General features: G+C 42.4%; 1 protein-coding gene across 1 annotated transcript in view; it reads left to right on the plus strand.

Annotated features, from left to right (window-relative positions):
- The window catches only part of ADAD1 (adenosine deaminase domain containing 1), a 95,802-nt gene that overhangs the window by 22,373 nt on the left and 51,944 nt on the right, over positions 1 to 21,485 (plus strand). Inside the window, exons 5-7 of the mRNA XM_063460067.1 lie at positions 7,835 to 7,933; positions 13,308 to 13,433; positions 16,626 to 16,752. Of these exons, the coding sequence (XP_063316137.1) occupies positions 7,835 to 7,933; positions 13,308 to 13,433; positions 16,626 to 16,752 (352 nt within the window). The remainder of the gene's footprint in view (positions 1 to 7,834; positions 7,934 to 13,307; positions 13,434 to 16,625; positions 16,753 to 21,485) is intronic.

Here is a 21,485-nt window from a genome sequence, read left to right on the forward strand (position 1 = left end):
TCTGCTGGGTGTCTAGTGGGTGCAGGGGAAGGTGAGTTGAATTACTTTTAAACTGTCCCTTGGGGCTACTGTCATGGTCTTCCTGCTCCCCGGTCCTCTTCAGCTCCTGGCACTTTATCTGCGGGGAGCCCATGTCAGTTGTCTCATGCATGCACAAGAGTTAAAAACACTGCGGTGGAGGAGACCACATGATTTTCCATAGACTATACCCTTTTCCCTCCTCATCCTTCAGTAGTGACTTCTGGGGGAAATGTAAAAACTTGACAGTTGTAGCTCAGCCTTTTGCTGAACTTTGTGAAGCATTGGAAATATAACAAGACGACAAAGTAGTTCGTATCTCTTTCAAAGTAGTCCCTATCGTTTAACTTCAGTAAAGTTAAAAAGTCAATATACCTCACCACGCCCATCTCCCCACTCCTCCCCCTGACCCACAACGACGCCTTCCCACCCGGGCTAGACGCCGGCCCGTTTCAACGTATGCTGGGAAAATCACTACCCAGACTCTGCCATGCCACCACCAACGGCACGGTGCGAACGCTCGAGTCCCTGATGCCTGCAGATAGGCCGACGTTCATGACGCGGTTCAAGTATAGGCAACTACTAGACTTCCTGCTAACCACCACTAGGGACGTCTATGCCCACATGCCACTCACAGACTTCGAAACGCTCTGCCAAGACCCAGACCCACTGGTCAGGGGGCTGTCAACACTCTATGGCCTCCTAATGGAAACGAGGAGGCTACCCCCACCGAGCTACATGGGTAAATAGGAAACAGACCTGGGTGCCATACTCTCGCCAACCCAATGGGAAAAGATCTGTACCCTCTCCCTTCACTGTGCGACATCCAGTGGCATACAGGAAACGGCATACAAAGTGCTATCCCGCTGGTACCGCACACCCCAGGCCACCCACTCCTATGACCCTACCACCACTGACAACTGTTGATGCTGTGAGAAAGCACAGGGCACTTTCTTCCACATCTGGTGGACATGCCCCTTGATCCAACCCTACTGGGCAGCGATCCACGCGATCGTCACAGGGTTCTCTGACAGACCACCTCGACTGGACCCAGCAGTCTTCCTCCTGCACCACACCACCACCCGTAGTTCAGCCTATAAAAAATCCTTGACGATCAGGATACTAAACACCGCCAAAAGCCTAATCCCACTGTATTGGAAACAACGAACCCCGCCACCTGTATCCGCTTGGTTCAGGCGCATGGTGGAGCTCAGGACGCTGGAGGAGCTTGCCTCACATGCAGAGGGGAGAGAACAGTCATACATGACGACGTGGACGCACTGGATACTGACCACAGCAGACCCTGACTTCCAAACACTCCTGAAAGACTGACCAGACGTACAGAGCGGACAAGGACCAGACAGACGTGTAGGTGGGAAAGGGACTGACCAACAATATATCACACACCTGCAGTAGAGGTTGAAGGGGACACGACTGAGACTAACCCACTAAGCATAGCGACTGAGGATATAGGCTTGGCCCAGACAGGGAAACGGGAGCACCCAGAACCATAGGGTGTCGGTAGCACCTACCCAAACTCCGGGGACCTCCCCCCTCCCCCTCCCCTACCAAACGGGTTCGCGGCCCACGCAGCCAGACTGGAACCCCGCGGATCACCGCCATACCATTGAAAGCATAACCATACATGTATCAACCTGGAAACCTGCGTGTTTCCCTGTATTGGTCTATTGATTCTCGCGGCTCTCTAGTACTGTATCTGACAACATTCATGTGCCATTTATTGAAACCTGCGAGTTTCACCGAACCACTTTCGAGACACTTATTCTTGTTTGTCTGTATACTGTTGAAAACCTGAATAAAAATGTAATTCACAAAAAAAAAGTCAATATAAATATTCCATGAAGATGTTATATCCCTTTTGAAAAAAAGGGGGGGGGGGAGGGGGAGCAGAGCCGACGCCGAACGGAATGCCACATAAGTGCAGAGCCCGGGCAGGCTGGCGGCAAAACAGGCATAACAGCCGGAATAAGATAAAAAGAAACACACGACTAGTTGAAGATAAAGACAGAGGGGAAGATGTCCCACCCGAAAGAGACAAGGACATAAATCCTCCTTCTTTGCAGCCAAAATGCTGGCGAAAGCACAAAAGGAAGGCCTCCAAGATGGCGGCCGGGAAGGCAAGCAAAGCCACGCATATGGGGATGAGTAAAATATTGTGACCCCTGCACTGCTCCAAACAATGCTCAACAAACAATTTGAGCAACTACTAGCCAAATTCCAATCATCCATACAGGATTTGAAAAAAGAAATACAAGAAATTGGCTCCCGTACCTCGCATCTAGAGTCCAAACTGGACGAATTCGCAATCGCTCACAATTCAATGGCTGACCAATTGCTCAAAGTAGAAGACCGGCTGGCAGCACATGAAGCAAAATTAACTAACCTCGAAGACCGCTCACGCAGGAACAATCTGCGCCTATGCGGCATACCGGAAACCACGGCGGTGAGTGACCTAGCCTCTTATGCTAAGGGGATGTTTCATACCCTATGCCCAGATGTGCCGGCGCAAATGTTTCTTCTTGACAGAATTCCCTGGGTGGCGAAAGCACGGGCAGCCCCACAAACTGCACCGCGGGACGTTCTTTTAAGAGTCCATTATCACCACATTAAAGAGGCCATACTACAGTCCAGTAGAGCTGTAAAGGAATTACCAGGCGCTTATACACAAATCCAAATTTTCGCCAACATCTTGCCTGCTACCTTGGCACAGAGACGGAGTTTCACTACCATCACAGCGGCACTTCGGAAGCAACAGGTAGCGTACAGATGGGGATTCCCCACATGTCTGTTGATAAACAGGAATGGGCAAATCCACCAAGTGAAGAACCCGGAGGAAGGATACACTATGCTGAAACAATGGGGCATACTGCTTGAGACCCAACCAACTAGTCCTAACAGGCCACCGCGCTTATACCAAGAATGGCAACCAGCGAAACGCTAACAAGAGTGGCTTGACTGCTGCTAAAGCCACACAACAAACCACGACTTGCATGTAAATACGCACAATCCTCACACCGACAGATGCTGACATTGGGCCTGGACCAACAACGCAGCGATGAGCACTGAGGCCTAAATACTACTAGAACTCAACACCTCAAGCTGTGTGTCAACAGGCGAAACACTCCTACCGAACAGGGTCGCAATGGACCAAAGAGGTATAGTCTGAGACTGTATTACTTTTTCCGAGGATCGAAATCACCGAACCCTAAGACCGTGTAGGAGCGTATGATCTATCCCTTTAAGGCTGGGAGGACTTTAACCCTAAGAAGCCGCAACAAAGCTGACATGAAAGCCACAGTCTGTCGTTTACACAAGATAGATGCGAGAACAAGGACATGGTGCGAAACCGGCTGACACAGAGCAATGGGGGGACGCCCATGTATCTGTGAGCATGTATATCATTATTGTGTATGGTTCCCTGGGTGTGGCAGTCAAACAGGGTAAAGCACCTAAATAATGACCACAGTCCCACGAAACGTGCTGTTTAGCCCAGAGCTAGAGTAGATCCACTAAAACCTCCGGGGCTATCTACCTCTCCCCTCCCACTTTGTACATAAGTAAGGGCCACCAAAAAAAGCTCACTAGACTTGGTTAACCACGCAGGCCCGGGAGCACTCAGGAGAGGGGTATACCCAAGCCCTAGATTTTACACAGGGACACTAAATGATAGCGTAAACACTTAGGGGACAAGCACTACACTGAGAGGGAATGCTGGAGCCGCTAATGTTTAGACAGCAGTTGAGGAGTACGTTGTAATTAAGAAGGTACAAATAGGATCCTTGGAAAATAGAGCCCCTATTCGGCAACATAGGAAATGTTTGCAATGTTTAGTTAACAGACTGTTTGACATGTTTCAAATATAATGTATGGTTATGCAATGCCGAGCCATCTCGCCTGAGCAGAGTAAGCCTTGGTGGTGAACCTACCTGTTTGGTGTTAACCAAAAACCCCAAGGGCGCTGAGGAACGATCGTTTGAGGTTCGCTTCAGATATTTTGTAGAAGTACGATCTCGTTCCTGCAGAAAACCCAAAGCAATATTAAACCAACATATGGGGTAAAGCAGGGAGAAGGGGAGCAGGGGATAAATAACCGTACACAAATGTTCAAATAAAGTGCAAATAGCTATTACAATAAATAGTGTGGAGCAAATTACTCTGACCTGTGCATTGGCTGGAGCAGCAAAGAAAGAGGAAGTGATACAGGGGGAGGGGCCTTTTATACACAATGTTTTTTTTCACTAAACTTTATTGTTAAATCTGTGCTGCTGGAGTTTTAGTAAAGAGAGATTATGCAAAATATGAAGCCTCCTGTCATGTTATAAAATTGACAACTTCCTATTCAACATGGGGTCTCTAGCTTTCAGTACGACCGAGACATCGCCATAGGAATGTCTTGTTCTCCAGAATATCTTGGGAGTCAATCTGCAGCGAAACTAGGTTGACATCCTTGCCTTCCAAGATATCCTTCTTAATATTAGCTGGTACCATGTGAGCTGGGTTGATATTAGGGTTCTGTAGTGGACCAATGAATTTACCAGTCAGGGTGCCTGAGAGACCAGTCGGTTCTGGAGTAACCAATCCAGATGGTGCCACTGGCCTATCATTAGCATCCAAATGGTCCAGCCTATCAGTAATCGTCCCAACTAGGATAAGACCGATGATAGGACGGCCTGGAGGTCGGATGACTGGGGCCCTCGCCAGCCCCAGTGTTAACCGTGTTGGTATTGAGTACTTTATAAAGTTCAGCTTTCCTGGCAGTGGCAGGTTAGGGAATATTCCTGCGTCTTAATTCGGCCATGATCCTAGGTATGGTCCAGAAACTGAGGGAAGACAGGCTGGCGTTGTCCCCTCTATGAGATGGAGAGGTGGATCTGGGCAGTGAGGGTGAGATCATGGATCCCCAAGACAAATCTAAACCACTAACCAATGTGAAATTGTAGAAATCGAAAGGGAGCAGATGATAGTGATATGCCAGAAATTACATCTGTCATATATAATACCACCAATATTAGAACCATCAGAAGAGCATAACTGACTACTAATTGACAAAAATAAAATGACCCACCTAAAGCGAGTTGGACAATTGAAACTGAGTCAACCAGAACCTATGAGACTTGAAAACCTCAGAGGCATAGCAAAAAGGTTCAAGCCCGGCAACCTATAAAACAGCTTGTTAAAACATATCGAATGGCAGAACAAAATCTAGCAACAATGTGCTGCTCAATTTAAATTTAAACAAAAGTATTTGATAAGAATTTTTTTAAAAACGTGTAGTACTCCCCTACTGCAGCCCATCAAGCATACATATACATATAATTTTTCAAATGTCCGCATGGACTCCAGGAATTCCTATTACTATAATAGGGCATTCGGCTGTAATTATACGAACAGCCCCAAAAAGGAGCAAAAAGTCGTATAACAACCGAACGCTCCAGTATAACAAAACATTATGCATTATTATATGTCATATGAATCGTAAGCAACATTCGTGCATACGAACTTAACGCCGAATGGGTGAGTGCATCCACACGAAAGCCAATGTATACGAACCAACAAGCAGTAACATGGTGAACAAACTACCGAACCGTATTTTCGTATGGTATTAATGAAAAGACTATACGAAAGTCATACGAAATAGAGGTAAGTATGAGAAATGGAGTTGGCCCGTGATGATGCTCTACGCCTGCGATAGGGTCGCGAAGGTTAACAAACTCACTGTTACTGCAGCTTCGGGAAAGTTAGCGGTAGCGACTGTCGGAGAGGGGAAATATCCCGTAGGCCTTGGAGAGCTGAAAAACTCGAACCAGGAACAGGCAGACACTCTAAGTGCAGGTAAGGTATCCATGAGGAAAGGTAAGCAAAATGGCGATCTGCTGCAGCCTTAAGTCAAGGTATGCAAATTGCCAGACCAACAACGGTAATGAGGAGAGGTCTTGCGATAATTTTTTTTTCTATATATATATATGTATAAATATTTCTTACATTGGAAATTATTTTATATAGATATCCAACAATTATTTGTTTTACCATTCATCTTTTGTTTGGAGGGGGCTTCTTCCTAAAGCAAGTTTTTATTTAATCTGTAATTGTTGGTCTTTTACCTATTTTTATAGAAATTGTCTGCTATTTACATTTGCTAATGAAAGGCGCTCCATAAGCCCTTAAGGACCAATGACGGAATTATTCCATCATGGCGGTTTTCTACCTAAACTAAAATTAACATCAGACCACCCCGATTGTGATGATTGTGGGGTTAATGCTTTGGCTGGTTACCTCTATATCCGAGGCAGATCAGAAACAGCGAATGGTGTTGGCCCAGCACATGTGATTACTGTGACAGCAAGTCACAGCGATCACGGTGCTCCTGGGACATTGGATCCACCTCGCTGTAAAGTGGAAATAGACAGATTGGATAATTACTTTGTGTGCTGCTAGTTATTTAATTGTATCAATAAAATTAAAATGCCTTTTAACCCACTAAACCTAAATGTAACCCTTTCCATGCTTGCAGGGATCAGAATACAAATCACAATACTTTACTGTTATCTCCTTGGTTAATTTGTTGTTGTTATTGTTTTTTTACCCTCAGTGTTTAAATTTATTCTATTTTAAATTAGTGTTTTAGTTAACTGGAGAGGGTGGAAAATTAGTAAGAAATTTAGGGTTTGGCTAGTTAGGGGTTTAAACATTTTTTAAAACTTTTTTAGTTTAAGGTTGTTTTAGATGTAGTTAAAGTTCAGTATGAAAATGCTTAGCCTTAGAAGATTTACTGCCGAGAAGGCTTACACAATTTTAGCGACTGATTCAGAGGTGACAGTGCCACAGTGAGTGACGCAGGTGACTGAATTTGTGCCTGAGCTAGAAACAAGTGCTGATTACCTGGATGCTGCCCAAGATGCAGATGACTGGGAACCAACAATACAATAGGGATTGGAGCCAAGTATACCAACATCCTCAAATAATATACAGGTACAGACTAGAGCTCACAGTCTGGCCTAACACTCTGACAGCTGCAAATCAACGATCTAGGTAAATTAAACCAATGTGGTGCTACACCTATACGAGGGAAGGGGGAAATACCTTTACTGGCCGCTTGTGCCTTGGAGGGCACCCCCAGTTTGAATTTCCTATAGGAAAGCATTGGATTGGATGAGATTGTCAATTCTGATGATCTCAGCAAAGGAGGCTGGTTGGGGGAGGAGCCAAAAACCACCCTGGTCAATCCTCATCTCTTCATAGAGATGCATTGAATCAATATATCTCTATGAGGAAAGTTAAGGGTCTCCATGCCGAGCGAGGAGACGCTGAATGTCCTGACCCAAGAAGCATCTTTAGTGGCCATCTGAGTGACTGCCACTAGAGGTGTCCCTAGGCAGCAATGTAAACACTGCCTTTTCTCATTAAACTGTAGTTGTTCTTCTGGTGACTATAGTATCCTTTAAACCTTCCCATATAATAGAAGTTCAAGTAGAGGTTGTAGCTGTATCAGTCCAGTGATGCAGATGTTAAAAAACAGTTACAATTAGTATCTTGTAATACCTTTTTATTGGACTAACATATATTTTTTGTAATTTTGCGGGGCTTTGGGAACGGGTCACCAAATTTTTGGGGGCTGAAGCCACAGGTGTTTTTACCCTAGCAACGGCCCTGCAGGCAGGTAAATCACTTTGCAGTGTGTTAGGGAGTTAAAAACATGTAATTACTTACATTTATTTTGCATTCCACAAATATGGCAAAAACATATGTAGAATTGCTTCTGTAACAACTTTGTTTTCTCTCTGTTTTAATTCGCTAGAAGAAGAAAATGCATGTGCTGGTAAAAGACCTCCTCCTTTAATTCCTGCTGAACCTAAAATCTCAAATGACTCCAGCACCTCACAAAGGCAACGGACTGGTAAGATACTTTACTGACAAATCATTTCTGGTTTCAATTGCGTTTTACTTTTGAATGTGTAATAGTTGAGATTGGCAAAAGGACCTTAAAACGTAAACTGCAACTGCTTCTTCTCATTGAAGTTAATCGCTGGAGTCCACTGGCGCTGACCTTCAATTCAGTGTAAATCTGTTTAATGTTTTATAGCTAAATAAGAGTTCTCAAGACTTGCTTGGCTGCCTTCAGCCTAACACAGCACATATTGCTGGTATGACTAGAAGGAAGTGTGTAATCTCTGCCTTAGCATACCTACAGTGAGGCCAAAGGTGTGGATGACCAGGGACATTTATTTAGTGTTAAACTGTTCGAAACTGACTTAACACTAAATATAGGTACAGTGCCAGGGGGCACTAGACACAATAACCAATTTAATGAGATGAAATTATTATAGTTCCTTCAGTGTCCTTTTAACATATATTCTAATTTAATAAAAACAAGATGTGAAAAACGTAATATCCAAAATTAAAACCTCATTCAGCTATATGGAAATGGACATATAGGCACAGAAAGGGTTACAAAAAAAAATAAACCAACCACCACCACCACCTTTATGCACTTAACTGATTCTAGTGCCGATGACCCTCAGCACTGGGTCTCGTTTTACCTCCTCAGACGTCATCTAATGGAGAGGCCTAATGCTCATGCGTGGTGAGCACCATAAACGTGTTTGACCCTGCCCATAGGAAAGCATTGCCTCAATACTTTCTAATGGGGTTTTCACTGACCCTGGATGTCCTCATGCAGCTCTTGAGGTTGTCTTAGTCTTAGCTGTCTTCGTAATGAAAAGTAAACATTTTACATTGCAGGACTAAGAGGGACAGGGGCATTGCACCCAGACCACTTCTATGAGCAGAAATGGTCTGGGTGCCTGTAGCATCTTTCATCATCAAAATCTACTTCTTTGGCTATAATAGATTTGCAACAATTTTACGATACTGCTACACTGCCTCTTGAAACCGCTTGGAGGTGTACACTGTGTATTGTTTTCACAGTAGTTTAAAGATAGTACGAATCATTTAGATAAACATCCCAGATAGTGCTACCTAAACCAAACCAATTGTGCTACCTATTACCTGCGCGGTAAGTTTACACAACGGAAACATGTATAAGCTGATGCACAAATTTCAAACTTAAAAGTGGAACTCTGTCTTTCAACTCTGAAAGTAAAATCCCCACCCACCAACCATGTACAAGCAAACCCCTATTTGCTGTAATCTGAAAGGGAGATATTAAGTTAATTATTAGAAAAAACAAATCTCATGTTGGCTTTGTCACACCCACACACAGTCCTGTCCTTTTGTCTATAGCCATGAGAGGCTTGAAATTCATGTTTGTATATTTGTTAATTTAATTTTTATTAGAATGTAGTAAAGGTTAAATTTTTGTTATAATTTTTGTCCTTTGAAGAATCTTGTGATTAGGGCTTTCTCCTATGTATACACAGAGACTGGAGGACCTGTCTGGGAGGTGTATTATTGGGAATTTGTCTGATTTTTGGTCATTGCTTTAATTATAATTAAGCAATAACAACCAATTTATTTATGGACTATAAATTCAATGCATAAACTAATAATAATAATGTCAATGATAAGTCAATAAGGCAACACGTCTAATTATAATAACATGCAGTACAAAACCCAATAAGCAAGTGTTCTTATTCAGTATTAGGGATCGACCGATTATCGGTCTGGCCGATATTCAGTATTTTCGGCAATATCAGTATCGGAAAATAGAGATACCGATATTGCTGATAATACATACCAGGACTGCCGGGCCCATTAAAAGCCCGGCAGTCGGGGGGGGGCTGCAGCAAGCGCTTACTTACCTCCCAGCAGCTCCCCTGTGTAAATCTTGCGAGTCCTGCTGGCCATGATATTTACACAGGGAGCGGAAGGGAGCTTTACTCACACCACACATTGCATTCACTGTACGCACTGCATTCACTATACGCACACTACACAAACACACACAATGCATTCACTTTACACACACTGCGTTCACTTTACACACACTACACACGCACTGCGTTCACTTTACACACACTACACAAACACACACACACACACACTCGGCATTCATTATATACACACTACACAAACACTGCATTCACTGTACACACTACACAAACACACTCTGCATTCATTATATACACACCACACAAATACACACTGCCTCCACTACACATGGCTTGTATATTTCGTGCATTTACCTTTAGAAATAGTTTTTTTTTTCAAAATGGTAAATGTACAGAATATCGGTAAGTTATCGGCTATTGGCCTAAAAGTTCACAGATTATCAGTATCGGCTCTAAAAAATCAATATTGGTCGATCCCTGGTCAGTATGCAAGCTAAATACTTTACATTGAGCAGCTAAAGAAGTTTACATTTCTCACAGCAAGCAGATGTTTAAAACTAATTTTCTAACTATGCATGAGTTGTTACACCCTGGACAATTGGCAATAATCTCTCTAACAAAAGAAGTAGTAGAAACAAACTTATTTTTCATGTCAAACTTTTCCATATAGGAGTCTAAATCATAAGATTATTAGCTTATATTAGCTCTAATGATTGCAAAATTGGAATTAGAGACTGTTTTGTACTGCAGTTAGATCTTTAATCCAATCATACTTTATATACTTAAAAGGTACGTTAACGGGGGGCGGAGCCTGACCACGGAGCAGTCCAGACGTGTGCTGCATGAGCTCCTGTGTCTGGCACACTAAACTCGACAGCAAAAACGAGCTAAATGCCTACTGGGCTGCAGAACCTTACCCAACCTGATCCTGACATGCCAGCGGTTCCAGGGATACCTCTGGCGGGCCGCTCCTCCGCTGGCAAACCTGACTCAAGGCTTTGCGGCCTACCAGTAACTGGGCCAAGGAGAGACGGCCGCTCTCCTACAGCTCTAACTGGAGGCGACACACGACTACAGAGGTCCCCCCCCCCCTGGACCGGCGGGGGTTATCCCGGTCCTACCTGGCAAGCACCCGGGCGGCAGATACCTGCCACAGTGAACAACAGGCTGACTCAGACCAGCAGCAGCTTCGCTCCCCTGGGTTGCCCAAGATGGCGGACACACTCACCTCACACACAACAGCGGACCACGTGGAGCGAACACTCCAGGGTATCGACGAGCTATTTGCCCGATTCTGGGCCAAGCTGGAGAGGCGAGTGCAACCCTCACAACGACCCAGACAAAGGGGTACCCAGAGAGGCCTAAGCCCAAACACTGAAGGCTTTCAAACAGGCACAAAACCTACCCAGCAACCTACCAAGCCGAGGGTCAGAGGGGCTCCTACCCAGCAGAGACCACCATGTGGGCGGAAAGAACGTCGCCACAAGCAACAGGACACTCCACCGCCTGCGTGGAAAACAGGACTTAGACACTCTGGGTCCCGGGGCCTGGAGCCCGAAGTTGCCAGCCCTTGAACCGACCCGAAGACACCGAAAGGGTGAGTTCTGCCCAAAACGCACCTTGACCCTGGAGAAGCCAAGTGCCTGCAGCGAGATCATACCGGACATGGGTATCGGTTAAGCCGACACTGGACTGATTACCTGTGGGGGGTAGCCACCGGCTGCACTAAACACTGCACACTAAGAGCCTTACAACGCACATGGTTCTCGGTGATCTCCCCCACGCTGCCTCTGGAGCGCTGTGCAGTATGCCAGTCGCCGTTTATTGTCTAGCCCATGTATGTTTAAAAGCTTGGTCAGCCACATTGCAGCCCTGGGCATCTCCACACGTATCGATGCAGCCTCAAATTATTTGTCTAGACCCACTGCTTAGCCTGGGTACTATGCCCTTCACCTGCCTCTTATAACTAAAACCCTAGCAAATGTATCCTGGTATTGTTAGACTGCATAACCGCATTGTGATAACATAGCTATGTGGTGCAATCTGATAGAGATCGATATATGTACATAACGAATAGCACCCTCATAGCTTGTCAACTTGTTAGGATGATGTACCAACTCAGCAGGCCACCAACTGCAGCCAGTCATGTTAATCCACTTCCTGTAACCACGATTTTTGCTATTGTATGTCGCTTTAACTAACAACCTGATCTAATCTATATTACTTTACCTATAAAAATGTGCCAATAATCATAGTGCTTCATCTGTTATGCATGAAAATGTGCTCGAGTAATGCTGTTGGGGCACCAAGAGCCTGTATGTATTGTCATTCAAGGCACAACAAAAATAAAGAATTAAAAAAAAAAAAAAAAAAAAAAAAGTGCGTTAACAGTGATATTCCACTTATTTAGTCTCCTCTCTATATGTCTAGCCTATCTTTTTATTGTATAACTTAGTTGACGCTTAGATGTGTTTTTGTTCTGCTCATTTACATTTACAAAAAAGAGGTAGCATTATTCAGGAGTTTAGTAACATGTGCATATTTACTGTGTTCTTGTCACATGAGCATATGTTATAACTGTCTTTCGTATTTATGTAATGTACATTCAATGCCTCAATAAAACATAGATTGACAAAGAAAAAAAAAGGTGAGAAAACAAATGTCTTATGTTTTGGATTAACTAATTATGGATAAGGAGTAAATTAATACTTTAGACAATAAATTTGGAGATACGTTTCTTTAGTTTGCTGTGGAAAACACTCTTTTTCTTTAGTATTAGTGATTGCCAAGGCATAGGTCAGGCTCTTTCTCCTTGTTTGTCAGCAAGTTTGGATTAGATGGTCTCCATTTGAGCTCTGTCTATTAATTATATGCCCTATCATCTGGTGAGCAGAGAGTTCCTCATCACCTACACTGTGATGCCATTTCCCCTCTCTCAAATCTCTGAGCAATTTCTACTACTGCCTGGAGGGGCACTGATGACCAAGTAATAATTCTAATTTATCTCTTAAAAATCGGGAATATTTCATATAAATTACATGTCTTTTTAGGACATTAATAGTATAGTTTTATCACCACTGTCCGTAAATTCATTCCTTGACTTGAATCTTTAGGCATTATATAAACAATTAAATATTTTCATTATTTTAGGACAGAAAAATATAAACGGCCCTGAATAGTATTTACATACTTGTTACATTTTTTTTTTTATCTGTGGAAAGGACACTTACCAAAGCCAGAAATACCATTACTAATACTAAACCTTTTGTATTTTTGCTAGATCCATCCATCATCTTTATGATTGCCGAATATTATTTTTGGCTGTATTGTTATCAAGACATCCATAGGCTTTTACCTTGACACGAGAGCCCTCATAAATTGAGATGAGTCATACCTGGTGTACAAAATGTGCCCATCTAGCTCACAAAGTGGTTTGTAAATTCTTATCAAAGTGTGTAATACTGATTTCTCATTTTTCAGATAGACGCTCTTTTGTTCACGAGCATATTTCCCGCTTGATTATGGAAACCTTTAGTAACTTACTGTCTAAACATCCTGATTTTCAAAGTTGTAGCAGTTCTCTTGCTGGTTTTGTCATTGAAAAAGGTAGGAGCTAAATTCAGTGTTTAATATTAATTCTCCTATTGTCACTATGCATAAATTCATAGTGGTATACGAATACATTTTTATGACATTTGAAAAGTACTAAAATGAACCACACTGCCTAAATTTTAATGAAAGCAAAATAATTGGTACATATACAACAAAAATGAATAAAGAGAATCCGCACTCAAATGGTGTACAATTTATCAATTATCATTTATTTATTTTTAGATTTTTCGGAGGGATTGACAAGTGTATGAAAAGTGATATTGCACCCTGATTAGCATAAATTTGCATAACTTTTTTTGCATAACCTTCATTAGAGCAAGAGGAGGAAAAGAGCTATTTTTCCTAGGGCGTAAGAATGTTTGATATTGTACGTAGTTATTTGTTTTTGCAGATTTTTTTTTGCTTTCAGTTACAAAATGGGTTCTGTGGTACCCAAAGTCTAGTGCATACACACCTAAAATTTATGTTGAGCTAAGATATTGCTAAGAGCATAATTAAAGGAGTACTTTTGACACCAAAACAACTTTGGCTTAATTAAACCGTTTTGGTGTATAGATCATGTCCCTGCACTCTCATTCTTCAATTCTCTGCTATTTAAGAGTTAAATCACGTTTATTTCTGTTTATACAGCAATCGTCATAATACAGACTTCGTGAAAAACAAAATGGTTTCATTATCAAACAAATGTAAACTTGTTTCATAAGTTGTTTTTTTCCCCCTCCTACTGTGTGATTTGAACTCTAATCACACACAGGAGTCTTGGCAGGGTCTAGAAGGCTATTAACACAGCAGGAGATATCAAATTCTAAATTGAACAGAATGTGTAATAAATGAAGTTTATTGGATCTCTCTTTACAGGAAGTGTTTGTGGATGCTATGAGAGTCACATGCAGGAAGGTGTGATTAGGGTTGCATACACAAAGTGATTGAATTCATGAATGGCAGAGCATGAGATTGCAGGGCCCATTTATATATACACCAAAACTGCTTAATTTAACTAAAGTTGTCTTGGTCACTATAGTATCCCTTTAAAGGGACTTTACTCGTGTGTGGCAAGGAGTATAATTGTGATTATTTTTTTTATTTTTTTTAGGCTGCTACAGGTCTGATAGTTCGCTGTTTTTTTTTTTTTTTTTTTTTATAACCGTGTATATTCTCTACGTATTGTCATTACTTGTGGAAATTCTTTGTTCTGTATATTTACACTATTATTGATAAGCCTGAACCAATAGGTGTTATTGTTCTTAGATTCACTGTTCTTTATTGGGATCTCACTGCTTTGGGTTCATGTGAATGGGGAAAAAAGTGTTCTGCAAAATATTCAGTTTTTTTTCTTTTTACACTTGGAAATCCCAAAAATGAAAAAAATTCAATACATTACATTTGCTGCACAAGCCGGTGGGGAAATCTACAGATCTCACTGCATGACCATGCACAGTTCATTCTGCTGGCTGGGACAGATTTATGCAGATGTTCCTTCTTTAAAAGATTGTAAAGGAAATTAGAGCCCCCTCACCACAAAAAAATTTAGTCTAGAAAGAAAAAAACAAGCAGCACTGTGTGGGAGGCTTGACGGAGAAATACAGCCTCCACACACATAATCTACCCCCCTTCTACAACTCAGCCAGACACATCACCCTCGACACACAGCCACATTGTCACACTCTTTCCTCACACTCTGTCACAGTCTCTACACACACAGTCACCATCACCCTGTAACCCCTTATACTGTACAGACACAGACAATAACCCCTTGCAAACACAACACAGCCTTGCAATATACACTACAAACACATCAAGACGACAAGCAGAAACACACTGCAAGTAGCTTCCTCGCACGCATTGCACAAAGAAACACTCACAGACAGATGTGCATTCCAGTCAAGGATGCACATACACACAGATATACACTCACAAGCACACAGGGATACACTCTGCTAGAAGCACACTGTAAGGCACATACATGAACACACAGGTACCAATATACAATGCCAGACACACGGTGATAACTGTATCTGTCATTGTGTGTGCTTGTGTCAGTGCATGCGTGTATTATATATTTATATCTGTGTAACAAACATTTGTTTTTTCCATTACATAATGTGCTATCTGTGTCTACTGAAACAAAAAAATTACACTTAAACATTGCTTTTCAGTACACCCAAGAAATACACTATTTCTTGTCACATATCGGTCAATTTTATCATTTCGTAGTTGAGTGAATATATCCCTTTGATGTGACATGAGACCTAGAAGTGTGCCATGGCACATTGGTTGAAGCTGGTTCAGCTTTCTGGAGTGTGTAATTTTTATCTATCTATTTTTGCAGTTTATAAAATTGAAATTTTTGTAAAAATCAACACTTTTTTAAATAAATACTCCCCAAAACGCTGAGGTGGCTTCTTTCCCCTTCTGTTACCATCACAGAGCTAAAAGAAGTGGCAGCAGCACTAGACTAGAGCATGCCTGCTTTTGCCATTTAATTATCTGCACTACAGTTCATTTAAAAGCAGTGGTAAGCTGCAGTTATGAGTTCACAACTGCAGCACAGAGACTTGTCAGTAAAAAGCCTCAGATTTTTCAGTCAGCACAGACTGAAAATGTGTCATGGGTAGAGTGGGAGTCTTGCAAAGGCAGCCATCACTAAATCTGCAGCTTTTGCCAGCTGTTTTTTCCACCACATGTACCCATAAAGAAAACATGCAGAAAAATACATGCACGTTTTCTTTAGGGGCATATCTACGTTTAACCTCAGTCTGCATGATTACAGTCTGCTATTGACTTCCTTTCTCTGACCTGCTGGCAGCTAGTGTGCCTGTCATTCACTGATCCGCACACATTCAGTGGCTATCTTCTACATAATTGGAGTTAATTTTGGTAACATTATTCAATCCCAGAGCACCTGTAAGCAGCATTTGCACCTGTCATACATGACATTTTAAGGCAGCCAGTGGTAGTGCACCGTTCAGTGGCTAAGCAATGCCTTTAATTCTTCAACTCTAATAGAGGATTTTCATTGTGATAACAAAGTAGTTTTTTTTTTGTCTAGAAACATCTGCTTATAGGTTCTAACTAAGGAATCATCAGTGTCCAGTTTTGTCATTTATATTATAGAAAATAATTCAGATTCATGATTATTAACTAGGTGCATGTTTATAATTAGCATACTAAATGTGTTCTTTACAGGTGGGCAACATTGGGAAGTAGTTGCTTTAGGTACAGGAGAGTTTAACTATGGGCAGCGTGTTCAAAATGATGGACGAATTCTTCATGACTCACATGCCATCGTCACTGCAAGGCGCTCCTTGCTTAGGTAAGAATATTGACATGTAGCACTCGTACATATTATAATATGCATATACACTTTTACTGTATAAACTAGGTTATGTTGTACAAATACAGCTTGACTACCTTACAGCCCTTCTTTGTCTTGTACTTCTTTATTAAAATACTTTTAACTGCCCTTTAGTGCCACACCACTCATTCTTACTGCGGATGTTGAGATCATCGGACATGTGGATCTCTGCCCAGTCAGTGCTTCCCTATAGGGATAGATATATACAGTTGGGTCTAGAAACATTTGAATACAGACACAAGTTTTGTTATTTCGGCTGTTGACCAGAATAACTTCAAGTTACAGCTAAAATAATGAATATGGGCTTCAAGCGCAGTCTCACAGCTTTAATTTGAGGATATTCACATTCAATTTGGCGCAAGGGTTTAGGACGTATAGCTCTTTAATATGTAGCCTGCTCCTTTTCAAGGGACCAAAAGTAATTGGACAATTGACTTAAAAGAAAGGCTAGATGAGATTTTGACCCCCAAAAATCTAAAAATGCCAGTCCAGTTCTGGAACAGCATTCTTTGTGCAGATAAAACTAAGCTCAACCTGTACCAGAATGATGGTAAGAAAAATGTGCAGAGAAGGCTTGGAACAGCTTATGATCCGAAGTATACCATATAATCTGTAAAACACAGTGGTGGCAGTGTGATGCATGGCTTCCGATGGCACTGCAAGGCTTCCAATGGCACTAGGTCACTAGTGTTTATTGTTGATGTGACAGACGACAGAAGCAACTGAATGAATTCTGAAGTGTATGTATATCAATATATTGTCCACTCAGATTTAGCAAAGTTGATCGGACGGTGCTTCACTGTACTGAACAATGACCCAAAACGTACTGCAAAAGCAACCCAGGAGTTTAAGGGAAAGAAGTGGAATATTCTGCAATGGCAAAGTAAATCACCTGATCTAAACACGATTTCACTTGCTGAAGACAAAACTTAAGGCAGAAAGACCCACAAACAAACAACTGAAGACAATCCAAATAATAAAAAATACCAGCGCTATATTACAAAATAAAATAACTGTTAAAAGATATAAATGTGTGTGTGTGTATCAGACGTGTTTTATTATTTAATAGCTGCTACTTCACTGTAATGTGCTACCTTTCTCAAGACACAAAAAGTCAGCCAAACAAAATAACACAAATTGGAAACATAGAGGTGTCGGCACACATGCATGTAGTGTGCCCTGGTCTGTGCATGCAATGCCAGAGCATACTCTGAAGGTAGATGCCCTAGACAAGGGCGCGGGGGATCACCCCTTCGTACCTATGCCACTAGCACCGGGGTAAGACTATCCTGGGGTCACCCAGCGTTAGGGGGTCACCCCTGTATGTATGTCTCTTATGGCCTGTTGGGACCCTCTTCCGGTCTGTGGGATACCGAGACAGGTTTCAGGTACGGTAATACTTATTGCCACTAGAGAGTCTACACATACAGCTGGGGTTCATCCAGAACTGTTTCCATCAGTACCACTTAGAGATTTCCTGGAGTGGTCTGAGGAGGGGGTCGCCCTCAATAAGACCAGGATGAACGGTCAGAAATGTCGGGACGTAAGCCCGTATGGGGAAGTACGGTAGTCTCCAAATTATCCAAGGGCTCACCTTTATTGGATATAGTACTGTGGAGCTTTGGCAGCACCGTGAGCTCTCCTTCTTGGTGCTGTCGACATACATGTATCCATTGTGTTCCGGTCTGGCATACAGTAACAGATCGTACCCCGTGGGTATCAGCCCGTCTTAGGGCGTGGGGATTAGACCCCAATATCTATATGTCCTTAGCCATTCCGGGTCTTGGCTGGGTTCTCTGACTTCCTGAGGTATGTCTTGCCAGTCCTCCTCCTCCGAGGGCGAGTCCTCTGCCTTCCATTCGTCTATGATCTCTAAGGACGGTGGAGATAATGGTTCCTCATCCCCTGATGAGGGTCTTGTGGAGTGTCTGACACAATGGTAGTATGATTTTTCCCGTCTGTGGGGAGACAGAGTATATGTCAGTGCGTATGTAGCTACACAGTGGCTTCCACGTACAACTGGGGGACACCCAGGTACCATGTAATCAGTACCACTAGGAATTTGACTAGTGGTCTGAAGAGGGGTCACCCTCTTATCGACCGGTGTGAACGGTCTTTAATGTTGGGACGGAGCCCGGTAATGGTCGGGACAGAGCCCGGTAATGGTCGGGACAGAGCCCGGTAATGGTCGGGACAGAGCCCGGTAATGGTCGGGACAGAGCCCGGTAATGGTCGGGACAAAGCCCGGTAATGGTCGGGACGGAGCCCGGTAATGGGAGGTATCGAATGGGAGGGAATATTGTGGAAATTTCGCCATTGTGGATTGTGCGTACTTCGTTATAAGCCTTTGATTGGGCGTGGTGGTCACCCTTTGTAAAACAAAATTGTCACTTCGGATAATGCCAGATTTTTTGTTGTTGTTGTTTGTTTGTTTGTAATGATTTCTGGTTAGTTCTTCAGTGCTTTGTACCAATCATCATTGCCTTCTGTGAGTGTTCATCTAATTGAGCAGTGCAGCCTGAGCCTGATGGGAGTTGTTCCTGGTTTGGTGTAATACAATCCCAATGGTAAGTTACCTGCAGTGGCCCTTTAGCACAGAGTTGCAGGGGTTAACTGCAGTGAGAAGTGTGCTTAGCCTGATGGGAGTTGTTTCTGGTTTGGTGCAATACAATCCTAATGGTAAGTAACCTGCAGTGGCCCTTTAGCACAGAGTTGCAGGGATTAACTGCAGTGAGGAGTGTGTTTAGTTTTACACATTATATTATGTGGCAAAAACTTCTATTTCCGACAATATCAAGAATTTTTACACTTTACCTTTAAAACTAGGTTAGGTGTCCTGTGGGTAGGACCAATTTATTCATGTAATTCTTTAATGGCACATAAAACATTTATATAAGCAGAAAACCTCTGTGCCAGTTTGTGGGAATCACGAACTGGCGAAACTAAGATGGGCGCTGGGGATCTCGCGGTATCGCGAGATCCAACATGGCCGCCGTTCGCGCACAAATTTGCCGCGCCGTCCGCGATCGCGGCCCGCGATTGTGGTCCGACGGTATCGGTCGGCACCCCCTCACGCCCCCCTACCCACCCCTCGGTACCCTGGGACTCTTAGAGAAGCCTGGTGGTCCTGCGCGATCGCGGTAAAATGCCGCGAATCGCGAGGGACAAACATGCAAGCAGGCAGACAGCAACAGATCCCAGCAGGGGAAAAACAGTGGGGAAAAAAAACACCTAACAGTCCAGGGAGAAGGATGGATATAGCAGGGGGAAATAGAGGAGGCAGATGAAAAAGGGGGGGCCCCAGACAGGGGGAAAAGTAAAAGGTACAATGCCAAAACAACTTAAAGGGACCACAAGATAAATTTGCACTATATATAGAAAACAGTTGAGAGCTTAATACTCTGACCTGTGCCTTGGCTGGAAGCAGCAAAGAAAGAGGAAATCATGTGACTGTCAGGGCTTTATATATGGATATGATGCCTGTTACTGATTGGTTTAAAGTTTTCTGATTGACTTGTGCTGCTGGAGGCATAAAGTAAAGAAAGTTATGCAAAATATGAAGCCTCCTGTCATGTGATAAAATTAGAAATTATATCCCTGTATGTTATGTTTTTGGAAGTATTTATCCGATTGCTGTTTAAACATCTGTATGGACTCTGATACAACCACCTCTTCAGGCAGAGAATTCCATATCCTTATAGTTCTTACTGTAAAAAAAACAAAACTTTTCTTTGCCTTAGGTTAACCCCTTCAGGACGGAGTCAACAGTGCACGTTCTGATCAAAACAAAACGTAAACAAAAACTGGAATTTGCGCTATATGTCTGTTCACCCGTAGTTCCTCTTTCATATTATATGCACCCACACTTATTATATATCATTTTGTTCAGGAGAAACAGGGCTCTAATTTATCATTGACTATTCATATATGGAACATAATTCATTATGAATAAAATTTAAAAAAAATGTGAGAAAATAAGATTTTTTTTTTACATTTGTATTTCCATCTGACATTTTAGCTGTGAATGTCATAATACTGTTAGGTTTTACTGCACAAAAATGCACATATTTGTAATCAGCGATGTCTCACAAGTACAACAGTACCCCCCATTAACAGGTTTTATGTTTTTTTGGAAAGTTACAGGGTCAAATATAGAACGTTCCATTTTCAAATAGAAATTTGCCAGATTGGTAATGTTACCTTTGAGACGGTGTGGTAGCCCAGGAATGAGAATTACCCCCATAATGGCATACTATTTGAAAAAGTAGACAACCAAAGGTATTGAAAGTGGGGTATGTTTAGTCTTTTTTAGTAGCCACTTAGTCACAAACACTGGCCAAAGTTAGCGTTCATATTTGTTTTTGTGTTAAAAAAGCAAAAAACGAATATTTGGCCAGTGTTTGTGACTAAGTGGCTACTAAGAAAGACTGGACATACCCCACTTGCAATACCTTGGGTTGTCTACTTTTGCAAATGGTATGCCATCATGGGGGTAATTCTTGTTCCTGGGCTACCATACGCTCTCAAAGGCAACATAACCAATCTGGCAAATGTAAATGTCAAAAAAATGAAATGCAAGCCTTATATGTGACTCTCTAACTTTCCAAAACACCATGAAACCTGTACATGGGGGGTACTGTTATTCTCGGGAGACTTCACTAAACACAAATATTAGTGTTTTAAAACAGTAA

Source organism: Pelobates fuscus, chromosome 6, assembly GCF_036172605.1.
Source record: "Pelobates fuscus isolate aPelFus1 chromosome 6, aPelFus1.pri, whole genome shotgun sequence".
Lineage (NCBI taxonomy): Eukaryota > Metazoa > Chordata > Amphibia > Anura > Pelobatidae > Pelobates > Pelobates fuscus.